This window comes from Amphiprion ocellaris, chromosome 24 (assembly GCF_022539595.1).
Source record: "Amphiprion ocellaris isolate individual 3 ecotype Okinawa chromosome 24, ASM2253959v1, whole genome shotgun sequence".
NCBI lineage: Eukaryota > Metazoa > Chordata > Actinopteri > Pomacentridae > Amphiprion > Amphiprion ocellaris.
The window spans coordinates 5,486,513-5,507,898 of NC_072789.1; the positions used below are offsets into that span (position 1 = coordinate 5,486,513).

Here is a 21,386-nt window from a genome sequence, read left to right on the forward strand (position 1 = left end):
TGCGATCTTGCGTTTTTTACCTCCTATCTTCCATTATTCATTGTGATTTTTTTCCCCCTACAGGAGTCCTGATCTGTTGCAAGCAGAAGAGACCTTCAACCTCAGCGAGCGACGGTCATCTAGCGACTCTAACAAGGCGTCCAGTGGCGAAGTGTCTCCGTATGACAACAACTCCCCGGTACTAAGCGAGAGGCGAGGAGAAACAGGAAGCCCGGCTAGCGAACAGCTCTTCCGGGTCCCAGAACAGTACTCTCTGGTAGGGCAGGTGGCCGGATGGAATAGAGACCCTGGTGCCGACTCCTGGGGCTCCAAAGGTGAGCTGACCATGATCTAGACTGATATGTGGACTGAAATTCAACAGATATGACCATAAACGTCCCCAACTGATTTCTGTATTACAAGCGTCCTGACATTTTGTATCTCAGTAAGCGTGGACAAATTTGCAAAAATTTCCAAAACAGGAATCAGAGCGTTGGAGGTTCAAAATTCTTGTTTTATTTTGTTCATACTTAAGATTTATGTATTTTACCTGCATGATTTTGGATATTGTTATCAATATTGTCAATAACGAAGAAAAATCTAAATAAAATGATATAATAAAATCTTTTATGAATGATTTAAGACCAAAGTCTTTGGTACAAACCTTCAGAAAATAGGAATTTTACTTTACATTTTGGAATTTTAGACGATTAAAACTAAAGTTTGGGAAATTTAAGTGTGGCTAAAGTGTAGAATCCTCATTTAGAGCAGTGATTTTTAGAAAACAGTCTTAAAATACATCAAATTCCACACTTTATTAGTATTATTTTGTAAATTGGAAACAAGCTGTCTGAAGTTGTATATTTAAATCCAGAAATGAAGGATTATATTATTAAATATCGCTATTTTGCATAAATTTCCAGAACAGAAACCTGAATATTGGGTACAATCAAGTATATCATTCTGCGTTCATTTTGTTGACATATTAGAATCAACAGATGTTGCAGAGTGGATGTTGAATATACTTTTTTAATCACTCCATAATGCAGAAAATACAGTCAACAAAAAGAGAAAAAAATTGTACATTTTTTCCACAAAATGTCCAATAAATCAGACTATGAGTTGATATATGAACAAACCTGTCGAATTGATTACTTAGCTTAAAATACTTCTTTGTATTGCAACATTTTCTGAAATTGGATGTTTGATTGTATCAATAAATATTTGCATATTCAGTGTCCTAAAATAGCCGCCTAAATGTGTATTTTGGATGTTTGTTTTCCACTTGTGTGGAAAAAGACACATTCGAAATCTCAGAAACTGACTGGCTCTGCTATGTTTTTGCCTGTAGATGCAAGACTCTTCATGCAAAATGTGCCTTTTGCTGCGGTATAATTCAATAATTGACCACTCTTTTGCTTCTTTCAGAGGAGCATGCTAACATTTGGGGCACATGGCACAGTACCCTGAAGCCAGCACTGAAGAGCCAAACATATACAGGTAAACACTTCTAAAAAGCAGCTCAGGGGCTCGGTGGTTAATGAGGCAGAGCAGGATGGGCCTGACGCCTATTAACAGCAAGGGAGGAACAAAAATCAAGGAGCAGCACCGATTAACTAAGCCTTGTGAGTTTCACTGCAGCTCATCAGAAACCAGAGTGCTCGTCTGAGTGGGCAGTTGTTTGCACCGGTGACATCAGGTGAATGCACTCTACTAATCAGCAAGCTGGGAGGACAGACAACTATGGGCAGAAATGTGTGCAACTAGACTGATTATGAATAATTTATAGTTTAAAATGAATTCAAATTCAGTTTTGATTGATTTCAGCAATGAAAAGCTGCAGTTGTTCAATAATCAAGGATCACTTTAAAGTGGTGTTTTTACCAAATTCTGCAGAATATTAGTTCAGTGAACCCCAAAAAATCATTCTATGAGTCAGTATATAATTGAGGGACTTTTGAAGTCCATGGGATATATCTTTATATCTTGCATGCATTTTTTTAAAAGTAAAAAAAAATAATGTTTTTTATGTTCATTATGGTCATGTCTTTACAAATTCCACTATTATTTATTGTGAAAACAATCACTTATTAATAAAAAAAATGACTGTATATCATTAAAATGTCAACTAAATAACCATCCCAATTTAATAACAACCACCTTCTAATTAGTTAAACAATAATAAAATGAGCTTATTCAAATTTTTTTTGATTGTGTTCTTTGTATTAAGTGGAGATAATCATGACAGATATTTCTTTTTTGGCAATGTATCAAAGTTTATATGGGAAATAACAAATTGTATCTGTGTCCGAGAAATCGCTTTCAACTAAGTCACCTATTACAAAAACACCTCTCAAGGAAGTGTGTTAATTCCAGATCACATGACCTGCTCCACATGATGTCATTTCCTCCTCAGAAAAGACTGGCAAGACTCCAAGGCTTTCTGAGTTATTTAATATAACGTAGTGTGTGAGTCAAGTGTGGATTTATGGCATGTCAACATGTTTACTACAGTATCTTTATAAATAACTTTCAATTTCAATTTTACTAAATTGTATAGTTAATATTTAGAAGAATCTTTCTGTAAAAATGCCATGTGGTGTTTGTTTATAGGCGGCAACGTTAATCTTAGGCCTGAAAACAGCAAAAATGTCAACTATGGTACAAAAAGTCCCACAATTATATATTGACTCCTCTCTAGGTTTTAGTCAGATTTGCTTGTCATGAAATGCAAACTGCTTCTGTTTAGTAATGTTGTTTGTTCCCTTGTTATTCATTAACAATAAACCCACTGATGTAGTGATGCTCTGTTTCTAGGTTCCCATGGCAACATGTCAGAAGGAAGCTCCCGCAGCTCACAGGAAGGTCTTGATGGACTCCATGGTGACGGCAGGCAGCAGACAACGGTACAACGGACTCAGACGGAGTGCAGACCCCACCCGCCAGTCACCCGAGTGTGCACCACCCCACACGTGGAGTCGGGGCGGACGCGCCTGCAGCTAAACATCAACCCCTCCATGACTGCACACCTCAACAGCATGCAGGGCCTCCAGCGGGGGAACTCCCGACCTCAAGGTGGGGTGAATGCTGGCGAAGGCGGCCCTCCTCCGCCTTACAACGCCCACCATCGACTGGCTAGCTCGCAGAGCTCGCCTCTGCTCGCGACGGCTCCGCAGCCCCCCCTGCAGCACGGGAAGCCGAGCGCAATGCAGAGTAACTCCACAACGGACGCCCAAATGGTGCCGCAGAGTCCAGAGTGGCAGGACTGGCAGAGGGACCGCTGGCAGATCTGGCAACTGCTATCCTCAGACAATGCCGACACACTGCCGGAAACACTGGTGTGATCTCTCAGCTTGCCTGTTCGTCCGTGGATCCCCCCCCCCCATCTCCAGCGTTCGTTGTTTACGTGTGCAGCTGCTGCCTCATACAGACTTTTACATCCAAGAGCCACTAGTATTTCTCGTTTTGTACAGATGTTTGAAAAAAAAAAAAAGTTGCTTCTGTTCCTATATAGGCCCATATGTTTTGTTCATAATGGAGCATTGTAAAAAGAGAAAAAATGCCCACCAGAAATACCTCAAAAAGTGATCCTTTCAGAATGTTTCTATTCTGACTTTAGTCTTCATTTCTCAAAGGAGAATGGTAGGAAAACACTTTCATGGCATCATTTTTTTCACCATACAGACACTAAGATGTACGCGTTAGTAATTGCTGCTAAATGTTTTTTGTGTGTGTGCATACTATTAATGTAATTCAGCCACGTCTTTCGACAAAGATCAAATGTCGAATAACTTTTCAGTGATGATTACATTTGAGTGTATATATCTGTGTATACACAAATTGTTGACATACATACGTAAACAATATATGTAAATTGATATGTAAAGTATATAATTTGCCTATAAGTATCTACCTAAACCTAAGTCAACCCCTTAACTGGCAGTCTAGATGTTGGTGTTTGTCAGACTGCTGCTTTTGTCTGTAATATTGAATGTAAAATGCTTCACTTCCGGCAAAACGCTTAATTATAAAGCACTCAGCTGTAAGTTTGCTTCTACTTTATGCGCTCTTGCCACCTGCTGTAGTGCAGGAATATTGAGCCAAAGTCTCTCTTTTTTTTTTTTTTTTTTTTTTTTTTTTTAATTTAAACTTTCAAAATCTTTTTCACTCCAGGATATCTGTCGTAAAGTTGTGTATATTTCATCCACAATATAAGACACAAGAGCTAGGACATTGGCAGGTTTTTGGCGATAATTTCAGCACGCTAGGTTAGGAAGACTGAATTTCCAATTGAAAAAAAAAAAAAAGTTTTTTGAACATTAAAGATCACAGACATTTTCCAGGAGACCCCAAACATAAAATTCTGAACTTGACAATTTGCATATGGGCTCTTTAATTAAGATGACGCCTCAGTCACCCACAGTGGTAAGTTTGTATGCATGCCAGAGTCAGTGTTAAGTCTGGAAATTAGATATATGGCAAATAGTATGTTCAAATAATTCTTAGCGGGAACATTGATGAAGCTGACGTAGACAATTTGATCTATTTACTCTTAAAAACGTTCAAAAAGCCACAAATTATTTGAAGGTGTTATTTAATAGAAATTTCTACTGAAAGTATTCATGTTGCTACTATCATAACCTAATCAAAAACTATCAACGTCAGCTCTCACACAGTATGATGATATTCACAGTAATACCTTAGTATGAATGACTGAATATACCAACTAGGTATGGACCTGGGAGGCTTTTATGAATTTTCCCTAAAAGATTCATAGAAGTGTCACAATTCATTAGTGGTCCAACTGTGGTGCTAAAGAATAAGAAAGTTTCCATGTGTTTTTTTTCCCCTCACTTAAAAGTCTCAGTGGCATTGCTGATGCAGGTGGAAATGTACTTTCTGAATATTTTAATAATCTCCACCCACGGCCAACCTGTCCACCTCCTCTCAGATGTCACAGTCAAGTGGGTATTTGCTGGCAAATATGTCACATTTTCTTCAGCTAAGGTGTAGTATTTGCTCGTATAAAGATAGGAAGCCGTTTCAGCATTAAATGTTGGGAAAAGAACGAAATTTGACATCTTTTTTTCTTTGTCACTTTGAGAAGACAATGGAAGACTAGGAGGGTTTGTTTGAAGGGCTGTGGCGCCATCTACTGTCAGATCATGCACAATGGAATATTTCTGCTTCTCACTGTTTCCATGGGAATCCATCCATCCATCCATGCTCCGTTTAGAATAAAAGCTTGTGATTTTAAGCACCTTTTGTGAAAATGTGCAAATCAATGAAAGGAAATAGACGTGCCATCGGTCCCACTCTTAAAAGTCGTTTCTCCATGTATTGTTCAAGGTTCATATTTTGTGATTTTTTTTTTTTATATGTATTACTTTGTTTTCTGTCGAGTGTTGTAATATATAAATACTATATAACAGTTTTTTATTCAAGAAGATAAAAATAATAAATAAAAAAGACAGTAACCCTCATGGTCCTAGTTTTCCCCCCAAATCAACATGTTAATGTTTGTCTTATTGACTTCACTATGAAACAAACTTAGTGCTATGGTGTTTTGTTTTGGTTTTTTTTCCTTTCATTTTGTTGTTTTATATTTCAGTGGGGTTTACTGGGTCCAAGTTGTAATGGAATGTCTTGTAATTGCTTTTGTACTTGCGTGTCATCATCAATATGCTACAATGGAATTAAATATGATAAAGTTTACGTCTGTTGTTGGACTGGATATTTTGGAAGGTGACTAGCCATTATGTATACAACTTATACACTGCTTGGACAAAAAATTTTTAAAAAGTCACCACCTGGATTTAGCTGAGCAAATTGGTAAGAGCTTTCCATCGGATAATTACTGCAGTGATGAATACGTTTCAGCTGCAGCAACTCAATTAACCATAGCTGATGCAGAGAGGAGCTTCTCATTTCTTCAACAACCATGTAGGAAGACACATCCTGTGGTCATGGAAAGGATATTAATCTGTCTCAGATGCGTGAAATTATTGGCCTGCATCAAAGCAAAGAAAACAACTAAGGAGATTTCAGGTTCAGGTTAAGAATCAGGTAAAGAATCAAGTCAAGAAATGTCTAACACATTAAAAAAAAAAAAAAAAAAACCTGAAGGATAGCGGTGAACCATCAGCTTGGAGGAACAAATGTGGTCTGATGAGTCCAGACTGACCCTGTAGCAAAGTGATGGGTGCATCACAGTAAGAAGAGAGGCAGATGAAGTGATGAGAAGAGAGAGAAGACTTTGTATTTCATCGTACAGTAAAGATCTGATACGGCGACAGCACCACTATTTATACATGTGCATTATTACTGACACAGGAGAAGAACAGGTTGGCATAAAATACAATGAAATAGCAAATTATTGGTTACATAACATCTTAGACTAATACTCTATAGACTCTGTATTTATAGAATCAGCTTATCCATGTCCATAGCTGTGTGTGATGGCAGAGAAGCCATCAAAATAAGAAAATTAAATGGAAAAAATATACAACCATTCTCCTGCAACTTTTTCCTTAGCACTGATTTCACCAGTCCTAGTCTCACTGTTGTTGTTGTTGTTTGTTGATGTTGTCTGCAGGTCACATCCTGAGTAAAAAGACCTGTGATTGGCTAAAATCTGCCACACATTAGATTTTCTAAAGCCTGAAAATGAAGCCAGGAGGAGGTGTGGAGTTTCATCTCAGACCGCTCGAATTACAACATGCTGAAAGGTTTGTACGTATTTTTTGCCCAATGACACCAAAATAGACTGCCAAACCTCAACTTTAATAGAACTGCAATATTTTTTAGCCACTGTTGTTATCTTTAGTTTGCAGCATAAAAAGAAATGATCATTTCAACTGGAGCAGAACCTTCTAGTTTGCAAATGAAACAAGTAATTTTGCTGTAATGTTCTATTCCCCTTTCTACAGTACATAGTCTATACAGCTGTGCGGTTATGTTTTCTATAAATGTACCTCACACCATTGCTTTTAAAGTCAAAACTTGCTACTTGTTACAGACTCCTGCAATACCACAAGTTCTGAGTGCCTGCAAGGAAAAAGCTCTTTCAAGTTAGTTCGAGGCTAACTGGGGTACTTTTTGCTCGTGGGTGGCTTCGCATGATTGTTTGTGTAACGTGTGTGGCTACTGCAGTGTAATTTTTACACTTTTTCTCCTTTAGTGATCCACTCAAGCAAGCATTCACACAGCTCTTATTCCCTTGTCACACAAAGTGCACTTACTAATCAGGGTTTGCATTTATAAAAGATGAGTGGAACCTTTCTTTTTCAAGACGGCTTTCATTATACGCTAAAGAGGCATTTTTCATTTGAAAAACTTTATGAATGCAAATCAGATTTTCCATTTAAAACTGAGGGGGAAAACATTCATCCGTCCATGATCTATACATTGCATAATTCTCATTAGGGTCATGGGGGACAGAACAGGTCACCAGTCTATCGCTGGTCTACATATACAGACAAACAATCACACTCGCATTCACATCTATGGACAATTTAGAGTTATCAATTGACCTCAGCATGTTTTTGGACTGTGAGAGTGTTGAAGAAATTTCACTCTTAATCCTTTGAGGTTTGCTGTAGTGGTGTGTTTTATTGGTATTTCTGGTAAGATGGTAGATTTACTGACATGGAGTATGTGTCTGCAAAGGTAAGTCGACCCAGAACATTTTCGGGGTACACTTTTTATAGGAATGTCACAGGATGGATCAAAGGGTAGGGAGGGGGCTGTAGGTAACTACCAAGGTGAATAGTGGTTAATTTGTGTCTGGTTGCTAATCAGTGATAAGAGGATAAGACAACAGAACAAAAGGGTAATTGAATCAAGGAGTCTGGCGAACAATTGCAAATAAGTAAGTTTCTGTAGCAAAAGAGTATCTGTAGCAAAACGTCTGGTATTTTCTTCATCAGGAGGAAGAATCTGGAGAAAATCCACACATGCACAGGGAGAACATGCAAACTTAATGCAGAAAGAGCCAGGAACGTCAGGACGCAAATCGGGATCTTCTAGCTACAAAGTGAAAGTGCTAACCACCAAGCCACTGTGCAGCCCAGGAAAACAGTCAGTGTTGGGGGAAAAATGGTGAACACACAAGGCAGTGCGACTGTATGCAAGCCTTGTCTCTGTTGTTTTGGCAGATTTTTGGCTCCAGAAGGAGATCAAAGTCGAGAGAGTGCAGATTGTGATGCGCTACGAGCTAGAAGTCAGCCGCCAAGCCAGCAGAAAAGCAACAGGAGAAAGGAGGTCTGAGAAAAAGATGTCATCCTCATACCCCTTATCTATCCGTTGGAGATGCAAGGACAACCTAAAAAAAAAAAAAAGCAGCTCCGAGTTGCTCGACCGTAAATGTCAAACTGAGGCATGAGTTTCAAAGCCTCCCCTTCAAAAACCTGACAGAGCAGAGTACGGCGGTTGGGCTATGGCGCGTAAACCCCTTTATTACACTTGAGAAGTACATGTCTGGGAGTGAAGCGGTGCAGAGAATAAAGATGGTGGTCTAGTGAGCAATGGGGAAATGTCAGATGGTGGTTAGAAGAGCCATATCTGAAAAAAAAAAAAAAAACAGGGTGGTAAAGCCAGTCAACAAGTCTGGGACAAGAGTGCAAACGTGCTTCCTGATAAACGGTCAAAGTTGGTTCAAATATGCTCATAAGTCAGCAGATCTCAAGCATTCAGCTGAACAAGCAAATGCACTCGTGCTGAGGTGGTGTTTTCCATGACCATCATCGAATCATGAAATCACACAGCTTCTTGTGGCAAAAAAAAATTATGTCACCATCTTGCAGGGGAACTCCAAAAACAGCAAAGACTCGATTAACCCAGTTCTTTCTGAATTTTTTGGCAGCCAAACTGACACTCTTCTTCATTCCTTGAGCAACTGTCCTTGATTAAAACTGATCCTTGAGGAATATTCAACTGATTTGTGTGAAATATGATGTAATGCTTCAATTTGGTCACTAGAGGTCAGACAAGAGCCTGCTTTTTGATAGACCTGTATCTTTCAGGGGCTAAATTAACTACTGTTTATCTTTTTCTTCATTGCATGTCGCCAAAAACTAGTTAAGGAAGGTGACAAATGAAAGAAAAAATGGAAAGACAGGTGTTAAATGGTTTTGCGATGGAAAGAGAAAAGGGGGGAAAAAGAATAAGGGGGTAAAAAAAGAGGAGATTACAAAGACTTCATGGCTTTTTGCTTTCAATTTTCCTTCAGCTCTGCCTGATAGCAAATTAAACCACCTTACAGACCCCCAGAGAAGCAAAATCAACCGCTAGCAGAACATTAGACACATTGGGAAAAGTTAATGGCTGAGCATTTGGGTGTTTAACTGGAGAGATTACGTGTGACTGACAATCAGGTATGCGGTAATAATTGAAACACAGACAATGTGCAGTGTGAACGCCTGCTTTGTCTCACTCCTCTTAATAGGCTCGGGGAATAATGAGAATAAAGTTAATTTCTCAGAAGTGAAATTTCGAAAGAAACAGACCCGAGGTGGCCGGTTTTCATTTCCTCTTAATTCCACTTTCTTTCTTTCTTGCAGGTTATCGGGAGTTCTGATCAACTCGAGTTTGGAAACTTTGGAAAGTAATTAAAATCTCTTTTCTTGCAACTCAACCCGAGGACCTTTGTGTTTGTTGTATTTTTCTTCCCTTTGCCAGCTACATCTTTCTACTTCGACTCTTTTACTAGTTTATCAGAGGAAATTCACATAAATTCTGCCATCCATTGCTGACAATACAAATTAAAGTTAGGAGCTGTGGAAAAAAAATGTGGTTTGCTGCACATTTTTAAGAAAAATGCAGGTAAAACATGGGTTTCTCAGCTTGAGGACAACACATTTCCAGCCTTTAATTGCACTAACAGACTAAAGTTTGAACACTATTGTGTCTCCATCAAAGTGGATATATTCTCAATCACAATCTCCACCCTAAAGCACTAAACTTTCATAGACTTTAAATCACATCGCAGCTGCAGTTCTTGAGAGAAATTGTATAAAAAGAAGCAACGGTACGCAGTGTTGTGGCAGCACATGTTGCTTGGAAACAATGCATCGCCATCAAAAGTCAGGAAAACCACAAACAACTGTAAATCCTATTGAGACAGGTGACTGAAAGTACAAACAACTTTCCAAACATGTAATTAATGACCAACCTACAGATAAATCTCCTTTTGGACACCATCCATGCTTGACTTGTGTACATTTTGTGGGGAGCAGGACAATCACCTTTATATGTCACTGATTTTGGAAAGAACTATGGGCAAGTTCCTTAAGGAAATCTGGACAGGGCGCACAGCTGGGTCCAAATCAGAGAAATTTTGCAATTGATTTGACAAGAGGACAAGTCAGTGAGTCCATGAAGGTGGAGATTGGGGCTATGTCGTACAAACTACTGCTGGCCTCACGAAGTACATAGTTTCATGCAGCCTGTATACAACCAGGACATACTACTTTGCTATAATAATGCATCTTCAACTTGGACATTTGCAGAGTGTAATGCAAAATATGCTGTTGTTCTTGTTTATACTCATGCACAACACTAATGTGACGTAACTGCACAGAGGACTGTGGGTAAGAAAGGCCAGAAAATGCTTATAATGTATTTTTTTGGCATACTACATTTGATATACTATGCATTGGAACACACTAAATATTTTTATGGCATAATATATAGTATGAAAGTATGGATACTGACACTCAGCCTGGGATTGGAGTGTATTCAACGAAAACCAGGTGTGGAATTGTCATTGGATAATTGGTTGAGCAGGGATCTAAATCTATTGGATAATAAATCCAATAGTTGGAGTTGCCGCGACCATTAATAAGCAGAAACAAAGGAATATGGACCTGTGACAACCTCAAAGAAACATGACAAATCAAGGAATTATTTCATGCCAGAAGGCCAACAACATGTCAGGAAAAAAGCAAATTTCTTAGGGTAAAAGTACAGGAGTAGAGGTATAAATATCGAACAAATTCAGCTCTTCATTTGTGCTAAAGTGTGGCTCTAACATGCTTCTCCAGGGAGAACTGAGTTTATCATCGTCTCTAAGAGAAGGGAGGATTCTTTTTCTATATCCCAAAAGTTTAATGATGTTGCGAAAAAGCATGTTTCGTGTCTGTATTGCAGACCAACATGCTCCAGACCACAGGCGTAGTTCAAAATCGTCTTAACATGGGTGCCACTGCAGCTGATGAATCATTTAATGCAATTTTTGCCAGCATGTGGATGCAGCAGTTAAAGGCTGTGAATTAACCAGTGTGCTCCATTTTCTACTCTTTTGCCATGGACTCTGTGCCAGTGATGTTTGAAATAAGCATGTCATGTTCTGCTTAAGGAGGTTCTGATTAATTGTGATCAGTGAAGGCACAGAAGCGGTTTTGTTTCAGATACTACACCGAGTGCATGTCTTCTGCTTTCTTTTTTTTTTTTTTTTGTCAGTTTCTGGAAGGGAGCCGGCATTTAAATAGAATTTCGTGGACCATGACAACAAAACAAAGCTGCTTTATTTCAGTGGCTAATGACTTGGCTCGCGGTAACGCTATCCTGTTGGCCAAGCTAAAAAAAAAAAAACTATTTGCCAGAAAAACACACATGCACAAATAGGTATGCATGAACTCATCTGCACAGAGACACTTGTAATTGCTGGTGCAAGAGTTCAGCCCCACTCGTGGCGGGAGTGCCACTAAACTAAAATGTGGATTTCACTGAGTTTTTATCACATTTCAGAGGGCCAATGTGAAGCAGTGAGCACAAAAAATGAGCTATGCATGCATAACACTGCTTTTTTTTTTTTTTTTTTTTTTTTTTTTGCAGAAACACACGGTCACACATCCTGAAAGGAATTCGTACCCACAAGGACCTCATTAGGAGGCACAGTTGGTTCATTCTCGTCATGTGTTGCTTCATAGGATCCAAAACCTGGCCTGAAGATAGAAATGTTTCAACATGCCAAAAGGTTTCTAACCTGAATTATCCCATCTGCAAATCATTGCTGAATAAAAAACACATCGCTGCCTTGGAAAGTAACAAAACACAGGGATCAATATGTATTCACCCAGCAGTACAGAACATTCTTTCATGTACATTGATACTAAAAGGGGGCTTAACAGTGAAACAAGTTTCACCTCAGAAGTACTCAGACACCAACAAACCTGCACTATCCTGTAAAGTCAATAAAAAAAAAGTTCTGAATAACTGGGTCAACATCAATATGCACACAGTTGTCTGCTAATGTGGAAAGTATGCCTGTTTTCTTTCATGTAAGTGCTGCGGTTCATGGGAAAACATGCCCAAAGATGCTCTTTTATAATGTTCAAGAGATAAAAATGCTGATATTCAGAAATTTTCTTGCAAGAAAGACCAAAACCAACAATGCGGTAGACCAATTTGCAGTACTTTCCCTTTGCTCTCTGTGGCACTTAAGCTGCAGTCCCATTTGTTTGTACTGAAAACATGCTACTTGAAAATGGGTGGCAAACGTTTCATTTCATGAAACATCTGGGCACTGTAGGTTTCAGCAAAATGTCACTCAAATAGGAGTAAATAGCATGTTTCTTGGGGACTACTTTGAGCTGCGGAATAATACAGATTTGCAGTTATTAGCGCACCAGGATGCAACTGAAAGTGTGGTAATGAAAAAGCTTACCACCTCTGTGGAAAAAGGCTCCACACGCTATTTTTGCACATCAAATTCATTATTGTTGTTTTTTCTTCCTGGGATTTGTTGCTAGGAAGAAAATGCCACATGGCGCCAACCTTAAAGTATTTAAAGTCCTGGATGTGACTCAAAAACCCATCACTATGTGCAACTTTCAGCCAAATTCCATGAAACTTTGAAATCAAATGCAGCCGCTAAGATGTCCCGCTAACTCGCAAAGGGAACCAAATGGAATCCTAACCTCACTGGTTGAGGATAATGATTGTTTGGGTGCAGCAAAACCAAACCGAAAAATTTGATAAATTGTCAGAAATTCAAAAAAATCCCCAGTTGAACTCCATGTGTGCTGCCACAGATGGGAAAAAAAAGCCACAAAAATATGATCCATTGAAGAGAACATTAAAATCATGCAGAGTGCAGATGGGTCAAAATGACAACTTGCAACTTGAAAAATCTGAGAAACTTCTGCTGTTTGCATTGAAAGTTGCACATGTGTAATCAATATGATTCAGGCCTACTGTTGACCTGAATCTCAGGACATGGGATCTAAATACTACACTTCCCAGAATGCACTGGTAGCAGCAAGGAGGTACCTGACGCCTGGTGCTTGACACCTGATCACTGATTTAGAGCACCTGGGAAGGACTGGGGGAAGCTCAGTCAGTCAGCCAAACAATCTTCAGAAGAGAAAGACACGAGGAAAGAACAAAAAAGATCCAAGTCCACTCATGGATTCAGTCCAAAGATGCCAATGGTTGGTGAAATGTTTATTTGCTTTATTGGTGGTTTGAAATGTTTCTTGATATGGCCAAGTTTATGTTAACTGCTCACTGTGTGATTGGTTAATGAAAGCCTGCAGCATTTACTCCATTTTTATGTCAGAGTTTGAATTAAGATGTTTCATTTTGAGTTTAAGTAAAAATATAGAAAATATATATGTTCTGTTAAATGTTAAAACTTTACTAAAATGTTGGTTATTCTTTATTTGGTTTAAAAAGGTTTAGGTGATTGATTCATTTAAATGGTTAAGTGACTATTATGTCAACTTTTTAGTTCTGTGTTTGATGGTGTGAACTTTGTTTCTCTGTCTTTAAAGGTTTACAACCGATTGAAATATCATGACCAACCAACTAAAAGGAAAATAAAAGTTTGAGTTGGAAATTTGAATTGAGTTGTCCTCGCGTCCTTTGGAGGGAAAGAGAGGTGGACTTGACACCTACAGTACAGCTGCTGCAAGGGTTTATTTTTAGCAGTGTGTGTTCATCAATGAGAGCCCTGCAGCCATGTGACAGGAGGTCACTATCCAACCAACCATGATGTACAGTACAATACAGATCTGCCCTCAGGAATGGACAGCATGAGGATACTGTACACATGTTCACACACATCAGCATCCACGCACGCTGCCTTTCCCAGCAGATTAGAGAAAGCCAAAGGCCGGTCAACTGACTGTGTGGCCCAGTTCTAAAAGAGGAACCCACGTAGATAAATTGCCACAGTTGATTTGTTTTGTTTTCCATTCAACTGGCTTTTTAATGGGGTCATGCTTCATTGTTGTGCAAGCTGACAAAGCACTTGTCGGTCTTGTACTAGAAAATGCAGCATCTTGGCGGAGTGGAGTTGAAAAAGCAAGTCAAAGGGTAATAAGTTTAAAAAAGAAATAAATAAAAAAAGGTTAACAGAGTACAAAATTTAGGAGCAATAATGTGTCAAAAAACAGTCCTGCAAATTGAGATTAAACACAAAGCAAATCAAACTTTTCACTCCCCTTTTCCTCCCTTAGTACTCACATGGTTCCAGGTCGCTTAAATACACCAGCACAGGTGCAGCCAATGAGCCGTCAGTTAAATTAAGTAGAAAGACGACAGCTGGGGAAAAAGGGAGGAAAAGGAAATGAGATGAAAAAACTCTTGAACAGGCACATTTTGAAAACTAGTATTGGCAAATATGTGTGAAGTACATGCAACATTGCAGTTAAAACATAACTATAAAGTGGTGATACATATGGGCACTATATATGCTGAATACATTTGCAAGAAATTATAGAACTTTATCTTTAATAGGCAGGTGGCTCTTGCACAATGCAGTCTTGCACATTCATTGAGCTTGTTGTGGAATAGAGTACGGCTGAGAGTGGGAAAATATCATTGTTATGGTAAATAAGTTTTGATTAAAGAGAGATCATGTCATGTTTGAAAAGGAGAACAACACATTATTTGATTCCAAATGAATTTGTGAATGATAGAATTTTGTGCTCTCTGGAGTTTTGCTTCTACTCTCATACTCAGTCTGATATGGCCAAGCTCACGCTCACTATTATTATATGTTGTATTATTTAAATAGATATTTCTTTTGAGTTTCCACCTTGAACATGGTTGTTTGAGCAAATTAGGTTAAAGTTCCTTTCAGGTCATTGATTAAACCCCTACATATTCACGGCTGTGTATTAAAGTTGCATATATAATTTATTTTTACATGAAAAAAAAAATCCTTTTTGTCTTAACCTTTGAATTCTGGATCTTCCTCTTCTGAATCTTCTTCTTCTGAATCTTCCTCTGAATCTTTTTCTTCTGAATCTTCTTCTGCAGGGATGACACAAAGCAAAGGACTGGAATCAAGCCCGGCTCAGTATACGGTGCACATCCTCCACTAGGTTAGCTACTTTTCTCTATCAGCAGACTATATTCAAATGACTTCTGCTCATTTGACAGGTGCGATTAAAGCCAAGGAGCAATCTAGCAAGCGGGTGTTGAGTTGAGATTATTTTGTCAAATTGATGACATCCCTTTACTTCTGCTACTTCTCCCCAACTACACTTCAAGCAGGAGGGCAGTTATCTCAGTTTCTTCCAAGGGGGGAGTCACAGTGCCAGACTTAAATGGCATAACTTCAAGCATGGGGCTTTTTGGTTTTGTAGACATGGGTTTTATCAGCAGTCATAATTTTAACACAACCTTTTTTAGCTGCCAAAGCTTTATATCAGCAAAAAAAAAAAAAAAAAAAGCTCTCCGCCTGCATGTACTACCTCCTTACAGAAAATAAAAGCATATGCGGTACATATGCAACACTTTGAGCCAGATGTGAAGGAGCTCACCTTGAAACTCTTTGTAATTTTACTCAATATCCTGTAAATCTTTCTGATGATTCATACTGCAAGCATGTGTGTGGGGGGTTGAGGGAAAGTACGCGACTGACCGCTGTTAAGTCATTCATAAATTTACTTGAATAAATGATAGTAGCTGAATTAAACATTCAGACTATAAATTGCAGATGAGGAGTTCACTTCAGGGGCTGTTAAATTAGTCAGCTGTGTCAGCACACTGTAAACGTGTAGTAGTCTAAGTGAATGTCATTTACAGACCTTAAATTTCACTTTGAACAGATTCCTGCTCATTGGGAGCATGTTTGCCAAACATCTCCTCAACATCACCACCATCTGATTGTTAGTTTAGCTTGCTTTAGTGTGCTGTCACAAATCTCCCCAAGCACACAAAGGCAACGGGGTGCCACAATATGCTGCTGTATGTTGACGTGAGCAAAACCGACGCTCCTTGTAGTTAAATGCTGATGAACTAATACATGAGCTTCGAAACTCGGCTGGCTTCTGTGGGAAGATCCTGTTTGTAGTTTCCCGGAACATCATCTCACCGGCGTCTGTATTCATGCTTCACCCTCTGATGTGGCCTTCCAAGTACGACTCCACCGAGGTCACCTCACCTCTCGTTCACCTGGCGGCTTTTAAAACTGTATATAGTCATGCTGAGAGGCAGCACCGACTGGCTGGTTGGTTGGTGGAGCAGAATCACTGCTTCCTATTGGTTTTTCTTTTCCTATTTGGCAGCAGAGGAGCTATATTTCTAATGAGTGTCACCTGTTCAGCGCTCCAGGCAACGGTGTATTTATTTCTGAAGTGCTTGCTGTTACAGAGCAGTGTTTTCTCCAGGATGTTTACGTGACGCATAAACAAATGACACCTGACTGCAGACTTTACTTATACAAACTATTTATTGAATGGCCAGTTGAAAATGGCTTTTTAAAGGCTGAATGTATAGATAGATAGGTAGACATGTATATGTATATCTGAAAATGCAGTCAGCAGTTATGCATACATGGAGTGCAGATATTAGCTTAATGCTATCAATAGTTTACTCACGTTAGCGACACTGAGTTAGCACGAGGCCCAATTAACTGAAGCTACCGATATGTTACGTAACGTTAGCTGGACATTAATATTTACAGAATGTCTGTTTAACTTGTAAAATCTATAATGAGTTATCTTAAGCTAATAACTTTTCTCCGGTAAGTCGCTGCCCTATTTTCCAAGACAACATCCCTCTGACTCTCTGACCTGGTGTCTGGATGCTGGAAGTGACGTCACTTCCAAGGCCACGCTCTCGCGACATCAATGTCGTATTAACCCCTCAAAGAGTAGATACTGAGCAGGATAGTTATCTGTAGTTTACCTTGGTACTCACGAGCAGTCGACACGGTGCAGGACTCTGCTGTGAAAGTGGAGACATGCGGCGGTGGAGTATTTGTACGGAGCCCCGGAAAGGACATAGAGGGGAAAAAAAAACCCAGGAAGAATCGCAAAAGTTTCACCTCGGTAAAGTTGGAAAGGTATTCACAGATTCGAACTTCCGCCATAAATAACTCATGAGATATACGTTGTCAAAACATAAACTGTACCTCTTTCTAATCGTTGTAAACTAGACAATGTGCTACAGGGCCAGTTTAATCAAAAGTAGCTGTCTTTCAAGCTGCAGAAATTACATTGGCGTCTATGCGGAGCTGGCTGTGCAACGAGTGAACAGGGACCGTCTGCAAATTGTAAAACCGCTGCTCTAGGGAAGAGAGAAACTACACAAATATTCAAAAACTGCACTGTTATGCATTGTAGTGTCACCAAAATCACTGGAGCCATCTATTGTCTCCTGCTGGTCATACTACAACTCTTGATTTGATATTAAATATGTTTTTTTTTATTCATAATTTTAAGGAATTTTTGTTATTTTATTATTATTCTATTAGTAGTAAAAGTCAGTAATTTCGATCTTATACACTGTAGTGCTACCAAAATCACTGGAACCATCAATTGTCTCCTGCTGGTCATACTACAACTCTTGGTTTGATATTAAACACAAAATCAGAATTTTTGGCAATAACAAAAAAATAACAAAAACATTTTTTAAAAAATTGAAGGAGCGGCGGCTAGGATTTAGGAATGGTGGGCCGCCGCTGCTGAATGAATGTAGAGGAAACCCTGCAGTGGGTTGAGTAAAACAGTTACGTCCCCACAATGATGTACGTAATTCTACGTGTGGTTGTCTCATTCACCTGTCTTTCCAATATTATTTTACTCATACAAATACTACATACAGTTTTGCCAAAGCTGCTGCCATTTCAGAGATACAAGATTGATGGATAGGAGTCTCCTGAGGAGGTTAAGGAGTGGGTGGCGGTAGAAGTGAGAGCACTTCACACAGGTAACTGACTTTTTTTGTTCCTGTTTAGGACCATTTTTTGTTTGTAAATCTGTTTGGAAGTTTAGAAAAACACGGTGTGATGTAAAATGCCTATATGTCTGTTGAGTCACGCTGCAAGTTGAAAAACTGTGCTAAAGCAAACCCACTGTGCCAAAGCAACCACGTGACGAGACGGGAACGAGACTGGGCTCCCAGGCCATTCTGCATTATGATAACAACCGCAAACATACAACCAGAATCCTTCAGAACTACGTCCAGTTACAAGTAGAACAAAGAGCCCTATAGCGGATTTTCTGATCTGAACCTTGAGATAATCATAATGGAGTCCGTGTTGGATTGCAAGAAGCTGCAACAGACAGGCTAAATTCACCAAAGAATTGTAGAGACTTCTTCAAGTTGCTTGGAACAATCTTCCTGCCATGTAACTTGGAAAACTTGATATAAATGTACAAAGGAGAACTGGTGTTATTGAAGAGTTAAAGGATGGACACAAAAAAATGTACAGTTTTGAATAACAATGTTTCATGGGATTATCTTTTCAAGCATCCTCACTTTACTTCTCGTACCTAATGCTTTTTCACAATACTGTAGGTACTGTTTTACCTACATACCATGCAAATGAACTTGGCATATTTAGGGTGCTATTTAAAATAATGATGGTCAGTGGCAAAATTTCAGCACTCATGAGGTGTAAGGGTGTTTATGTGGCTTCAAATGCTCCTCCACGTGTATCTTTGACTGAACTATTAAGGTTTGAGACCTTCAGAATAAAGTGAGGAATTGTAATTTTGACTGGACCTCACTTTTACAAGTTCTGTTGTATCATTAGGTTAATTCTGGTGACAGACTCGGAGGTGTAAAATACATCCCAACACAAAATCCTTCTCTGATGTCCTCTCTCGTTGCTCTTTAGAGTCACTTTGGATGTTGCGATTGACATCCACTGCCCTCATTCCCTTACAATCAATGTGCAATCAGCTCCACATCTAATCTAAGATGCTATTAAGTAGCCAGCTTCAGTAATGGTCTGAGGCAGAGATAATACACTGATTGAGACTGAGCGATCCTCATCTTCTCTGTTAGGAACCTTTGCACGCACACATTATTTAAAGTCCGTGCCTAATTACACGTTATGAAAAGACATTAGGGGAAACCTACTAAAAGCCATGAAGCATTAAATGTCAAGTTCATTAAAAATCTGCTGCCAGTATTCCAGCCATTTTGTAATAAGTGAGTTGCGCTTATTGGATACTCAAAGTTAGATCGAATGGTGATTGGAGTACTTCTAAATATAGAGCTGTAGCTATGTGAGATAAGTGGTTTTTGCATATTTCTGATGGATGTAAGCCATGTGCGCCGGTTGGGGCTTTTCCATCTAAAATTCAAATAACTTAAATGACTGGAGATTGTCAAAATTCCTAATCAATTTTGTTGGTTTTCCTCATTGACATTCAGTCAAACCAAACAGACTCTGGCATGGCCCATATGAGACATGAACCGGCGATGCATTATTCAACGTGGTTAACATTATTGCTGATGGTACGAGGCGACTCAAAATACCACAGAGATCGGAGCATGGAGAGGTGGATGTTTTGAAAGGTTTTCTTATCAGAAGTTTAGTTTGGAAAGTTGAGTCCCCTGTGTGCTTTGAGCCTGAGTCAAACAGAAGAGAATGAATGCGGGATAAATAATGCAGGTCAGGATCCTATTGTTTGGCGAAGGCCCTCGGCAGCCCAGGGCGTAGCACAGGAGACTTTGTGAAATATTGATTCACCCCTTAAAAGTTGTTGTTTGGATGTTGCCTGACATCTAGGATGTAAATAGGGACATTCATTGACTTTTTCTTTTCTTGTCTGGATGGACTGTGGATGCCCGCCAAAACATAAAATACACGCATCAGATTAGGTGAGCAAGCTTCATGTTTGTGTTGGGCCCATGTTTGGCCAGATAAAAATCTACATTAGCTTTCAACCATTGACTGTATGTAAAAGAAAAAAAAAAAAAAAGAACTTAGTGTAACATCACCCATAAGTTTCCTAAAGAGAATTGTTAAAGCTTCAAATATTGGCAAAAAGAGGGGCATGAGGTGAGCCGTACAAATGTCTCTTGGACTTGTACTATTTTTCCCTCAATTATATTAACCCTCCTGTTATCCTCATTTACAGGCACCAAAAAATATTGTTTCCTTGTCTGAAAAAAATCCCAAAATTCAGCAAAAAAAATCCAAAGATTTCTTGAAAATTTGCAAAAACTAAAGGAAGAAAATTCCAATAATTCCTTAAAAGTTTCCCTTAAAAGTTTTATTTAAAAAGTAAAAACAAACCCATATTTGGCAAGAAAATTCTTGTTAATATTTTCAAAAAATGAGTAAAAATCTTCCAAAAAAATCCTAAAAATATCTTAAGTGATTACATATATATCAGTAAAACTTCTAATATTTTCTTAAAAAGATTTCCCAAAATGTTGAAAATGTGGACGTCAGAAGTTTCACTGTGAAACTATATTTTTTTCCCACATTTTCAAACTTCAAAACGGGTCAATTTTGACCCGCAGAATGGCACGTGGGTTAAACTTTGAGCCTCAATACAATTTAAATGGGTGAGTTACATGAACATTCACCCCTAGAACAGTTGTCATGAATGAAGAAACTAGCTATAGAGACCAAAATAGTTTTTTTTTTTTTGTACCAGGCTAGAGACATGTTTATTTCTGCTGTAAAATTAGCTTATAGAACCACTAAATGCATCCTCAATGAGATCCTGGAAATATTTATTTAGTTGGGTGCATCTGCAAAACTACCAGACTGTCTATATTAGTTTGAGGTACAATATATTGAGAAATTTACCAGCATGCCGCCCTTTTGGCTTGGATTTACTCTGATATCTGTCTTGCTACAGCAGTTGTGTGTGACAAAACCGGGGTCCTCTCTCAGCCTGCAGATTGCCCTGCTGGGCGAGCTAACGGGTGAGCCTTTCCCATGGGTGAGCACAAACGCCGAGTGGCCCAGATCTCTCCAGGAGGAGCACGGGAAGCCAAACGGAGGAGTGCTATGAAAATGACAGATGACAGGGAAAGAGGAGAGAAAATGCATGTCGGCAAAGAGAGAGAAAGAGAGGGAGGAAGGTGGCGATCGCTGAGAGGAAGTGAGAGGTTGGGGGTTAAAACGGAAGACTGACAGGACAGGAGGTTAGGAGAGGAGAAGCGATGGTAGAGCTATAATTATAGGATATGAGAACCTGGCT

General features: G+C 39.1%; 1 protein-coding gene and 1 long non-coding RNA gene across 4 annotated transcripts in view; one reads left to right on the forward strand and one right to left on the reverse strand.

Annotated features, from left to right (window-relative positions):
- Positions 1-5,694, forward strand: part of LOC111571705 (rho GTPase-activating protein 6) — an 82,974-nt gene extending 77,280 nt beyond the window's left edge. For 2 of the 3 annotated variants that reach the window (XM_035950364.2, XM_023275002.3), the window contains exons 12-14: positions 64-314; positions 1,408-1,479; positions 2,797-5,694. In XM_035950364.2, coding sequence (XP_035806257.2) covers positions 64-314; positions 1,408-1,479; positions 2,797-3,323 — 850 coding nt within the window. In that variant the 3' untranslated portion in view covers positions 3,324-5,694. The remainder of the gene's footprint in view (positions 1-63; positions 315-1,407; positions 1,480-2,796) is intronic. The other variant, XM_035950365.2, reaches the window with a different exon arrangement.
- Positions 4,129-17,010, reverse strand: LOC111571712 (uncharacterized). The gene is made up of 5 exons (XR_008600819.1): positions 16,812-17,010; positions 16,307-16,488; positions 15,163-15,240; positions 14,449-14,526; positions 4,129-8,541 (listed from the first exon to the last, which is right to left on the reverse strand). It is a non-coding gene; the product is annotated as an uncharacterized LOC111571712 (long non-coding RNA).
- Between the last annotated feature and the right edge of the window lie 4,376 nt (positions 17,011-21,386).